The sequence below is a fragment of the Aquarana catesbeiana genome, linkage group LG13, assembly GCF_042186555.1.
Source record: "Aquarana catesbeiana isolate 2022-GZ linkage group LG13, ASM4218655v1, whole genome shotgun sequence".
Lineage (NCBI taxonomy): Eukaryota > Metazoa > Chordata > Amphibia > Anura > Ranidae > Aquarana > Aquarana catesbeiana.
This window is the reverse complement of record NC_133336.1, coordinates 188,940,575-188,945,050: the sequence shown is the minus strand read 5'-3', so window position 1 is coordinate 188,945,050 and position 4,476 is coordinate 188,940,575. Positions and strand designations below refer to the sequence as shown.

Here is a 4,476-nt window from a genome sequence, read left to right as displayed (position 1 = left end):
TCGTTGTCGGAAAATTTTATCTCCTGCTCTCCAACTTTGTGTGTCGGAAAATCCGATGGAAAATGTCCGATGGAGCCCACACACGGTCGGAATTTCCGACAACACGCTCCGATCGGACATTTTCCATCGGAAAATCCGACCGTGTGTATGGGGCATTAGACTGTAAGCTCCTTGAGGGCAGGGACTAATGTGAATGTTTTATATAAATCTTTAAAGGGCTGCAGAAATTGACACTATATAAGTACCTGAAATAAATAAATACAATAAAAAGTTGTTAGGAACAATCACTTCCACGTAGACAGGTTCCAGGAGTTGGGAATTATGGCTGGAAGATCTCACTATTGGAGAATGTGAGACATGTAAGAAGTCAGGGGTTGACTCAGCTCACCAAGCCCCATTGTTTATTAAAGTATCACCTTTGGATAGATTGACATTTTAAAACATAAAAATACCAATACATCTTGTTAGAAATGTTAAACTTTTTTCTTCTGCCAGACCTGAACTAAATGTTATGGAAGAAGTAAATCAAACATCACCAGAAATTTTTATCCTCCTTGGTCTATCTAATGTTCCACATCTCCAGGCAATCTGTTTCATTGTGTTCCTTGTTATGTATGTAATCACGCTGTCAGGAAACCTTCTACTGATTATTGTGGTGAGGATCAACCCAAAGCTTCAGACCCCCATGTACTTCTTCCTGAGTAACCTCTCCATTATTGACATCAGTTTCTCATCTGCCATCGTTCCAAAAATTCTCATAAACACTGTGGTCATAGATAGAAGTATCTTCTTGTTGGGATGTGCAATGCAAATGTATTTTCATTTGGCTTTAGGAGGAACAGAGTGTGTTATTCTAGCTCTAATGGCCTATGACAGGTTTGCTGCCATTTGTAGACCATTGCACTACTACACCATCATGAACAAGATGTTGTGTGCTGGTTTAGCAGCTGGTGCATGGAGTATTTGCTTCATGAACTCTGCAGTATTTGTTGTCCTCACCTTCCAACTCCCCTTCTGCAAGTCCCACCATGTCAATCACTTCTTCTGTGAGATGCCGCCTTTCTTTAGACTGTCTTGCCGAGACACTTTGCGTAATGAGATAGCCATGTACATCTCAGCAGGGATCATTGCTATATGTTCTTTCTCGTTGACTCTGATCTCATACATCCACATTATTTCCACCATCCTGAAGATACATTCCACGCAAGGAAGACACAAAGCTTTCTCCACATGTGCCTCCCACTTGACAGTGGTAACTCTCTACTATGGCACCATCATGTTTGTGTACCTGAGACCCCGTTCCATTTATTCTGCTGAAACAGACAAAACTTTGTCCATTCTCTATATAGCTGTGACACCAATGCTGAACCCCATCATCTACAGTATGAGGAACAAGGAAGTCAAAAACACATTTAAAAGAGCACACAAGAAATAGAATTCTCTACATACATTCTCTACATATGCAGGGCCATATTTTGACATCATGTTGACTTAAAAACACATGACAACAGTGTTGTGTGAATTTTCCTGTGATTATTTCAGCAAAAATATACTGGCAAATTAAGCTATTTGAGCAAGTGTGCTGTCTGTGGTATACAGTACATTGCACCAAATAATGAAACTGCAAGATGCTTTCATGCTTCCAGAACTTTAAATGATCCTGCTGCTTAAATAAAGTTTTAAACGAAGGCATACCTGCAAAGAAGAAAGCTTTGAGTTGATTTCCTGGTCCCCTGTAGCGCTCAGTGGTTCTTCCTGTGAAAATCTGTCCCGTAGTGATGTAGTCAATGGGAAAAAGCATGGAGCCCTGCAGAGGACCAGAAGAGTAACACTCAAAGAAGTGTTGTTTTCTGAGAAGGACTTTTGGGGATAATTTCTCTTGATCAGAAATTAAATTCAGCAGAAATGATAAGTACAGTAAAACCTTGGATTGCAAGCATAATTCGTTCCAGAAACACGCTTGTAATCCAAAGCACCCGTGTACCAAAGCGAATATCCCTATAAGAAGTCATGAAAACTCAGATGATTTGTTCCACAACCATTTATTCATAAGTCCTTCAGTTTATATAAAAAGATTATAGCAATGTGATCCACATAATGTCCATAATGTCCATCCACAAATGGAAGCCTTCACAAGGGGATTAGAAGCAAATCCAGCATGAGCTACAGAGTATAAAAGAGAAGAGAGGCGACTCTAATTCCCCATACACACAATCGGACTTTCCGACAACAAAATCGTGGATTTTTGTTCAAAGGATTTTAGGTCCAACTTGTCATGCATACACACAGTCACACAAATGTTGGCCAACAATTATGAACAAAGAGACTTACAAGACGTACGTGATATCTCCATTACGAACGCTAGTTTTACAAGTCTGAGCGCTTCCGGTTTGTACTTGATTCCGAGCATGCGTGGACTTTTGTCCGACGGACTTTGTTGGCGGAAAATTTGAGAACCTGCTAGCCAACAGTTGTTGACGGAAAGTCCGACAACAAATGTTCGATGGAGCATACGCACAGTCGGACTTTCCGCAAACAAGCTCACATCCAACATTTGTTGTCGGAAAATCCGATCGTGTGTACGCGGCATAAGTGTAGCAATAAGGTTACATTTAATGAAGGTACAACATTTAGCAACTCACATGGTTAATCATTAAAGAGATTGTAAAGTCTTTTTTTTCTATAAAAATAACAAACATGTTACACTTACCTGCTCTATTGCAGTGGATTTGCACAGAGCAGCCCAGATCCTCTCCTTCTCGGATCCCTCTTCTGTGATCCTGGCCCCTTCCTCCTGTTCAATGCCCCCACAGCAAGCAGCTTGTTATGGGGGCACCCAAGCCGAGTCACAGCTCTTTGTGTCCATTCAGACACGGAGCCCAGACCCGGTCCTGCCCCCTCTCTCCCCTGATTGGCTAAGCTGACTTGGCGGGTGTCGGCGGGTGGAGGGGAAGGAGAAGAGTGGACACACATCTGCTCTCCTCCCCTTCTTCTTGTGACCCGGAATGTGACAACTCTGATGTTACTTCCGGGTCAAGCTCCCGGTGTCCCCGACTCGCTCAGCCAGGAAATAATGTTTTGCAATGCGATCTGCATTGCATTACATTTAGTGGAGCACAGGGGAGACATTGGGGGTCCTTTAGACCCTGCATATCTCAATAAAGAGAACCTGTCACCTAAAAATCATCACATATGTGATGAAAAAAAAAGTAAAAACCGGAATGAGAGCAGTAATTCTAACACAAGACCTCATCCGTAACACTAAACTGATACCTATAGGGGCTTTTGAAGCGTCGCCTATTGTAAATATAGGATACTGAAGCTTGAGGCCATTTCACGGGCGCACAAAAGGGTTTGGCATGTTGAGTATCTATTTACTCAGTGCAACCTCGTCGTTTATATTTTACCAAACATTTGCATAATTTATGCGTTTGTTTGCCCTAAAATTCACATTAGTGTGTTTTTCACTGAAATTGTGCATTTCCTAGACCTTTGCGGTAATATCACGTGACATAAAAAATTGGAACCCAGCAACGCAGCCTCACCAGTGCCCAGCAATACAGCCTCACCAGTGCCCAAGAATGCAGCGTCACCAGTGCCCATGCAAGCAGGCTCACCAGTGCCCAGGAATGCAGACTCACCAGTGCCCAGGAATGCAGCCTCACCAGTTCCCAGGAATGCAGTCTCACCTGTGCCCAGCAATGCAGCCTCACCAGTGCTCAGGAATGCAGCGTCACAAGTGCCCATGCATGCAGGCTCACCAGTGCCCAGGAATGCAGCCTCACCAGTTCCCAGGAATGCAGCCTCACCAGTGCCCAGGAATGCAGACTCACCTGTGCCCAGGAATGCAGCCTCACCAATGCCCAGGAATGCAGCCTCACCAGTGCCCAGGAATGCAGCCTCACCTGTGCCCAGGAATGCAGCCTCACCTGTGCCCAGGAATGCAGCCTCACCAGTGCCCAGGATGGCAGCATCACCTGTGCCTAGGAATGCAGCCTCATGTGTGCAGGAGATCAAAGAGGAGAAAAGAGCCAGTGTTCTGCTGAAAATGGCCTGATCATCATACAGATCCTGGGCGGGTGCTGAGGCAGAGGGGGGGTGGTCCGCCCTGGCTGCCACACACTGGGGGTAGGGGGTGTCAGACCAGCGTCTCCCGCTGTGCCGACTTAATACGATTCGCCAGACCATGAAACAAGTCCCGCCTCCTGGACGGCTCTTACCTATAAAAGACAGCACACATGCCCCAGCATTGGACAAGTTTACTGTCTGTCAAAGGAGAAAACCAGGAGGCGGGACTTGTGTGATGGCAGGCACCCGGCAAATCAAATTAAAGTTGACACAGTGGAATCCGTTTGCTGAGTGAGGGATCTCTCCCGATTACCGATGAGCAAACGGATGACATGTCTGTGTCCGGTTCCGCTGATGCAGAGTGGACATGGACACAGCACGCTGCTCTCTATGGGGCTTTTGGATGCA

At 45.0% G+C, this 4,476-nt stretch overlaps 1 protein-coding gene across 1 annotated transcript; it reads left to right on the top strand.

Annotated features, from left to right (window-relative positions):
- Positions 1-496: 496 nt before the first annotated feature.
- LOC141116502 (olfactory receptor 8U3-like) lies at positions 497-1,435 on the top strand. The gene has a single exon (XM_073608875.1). It carries the CDS (start codon positions 512-514, stop codon positions 1,433-1,435), a length of 924 nt encoding a protein of 307 aa, XP_073464976.1. The 5' UTR covers positions 497-511.
- Positions 1,436-4,476: the final 3,041 nt, after the last annotated feature.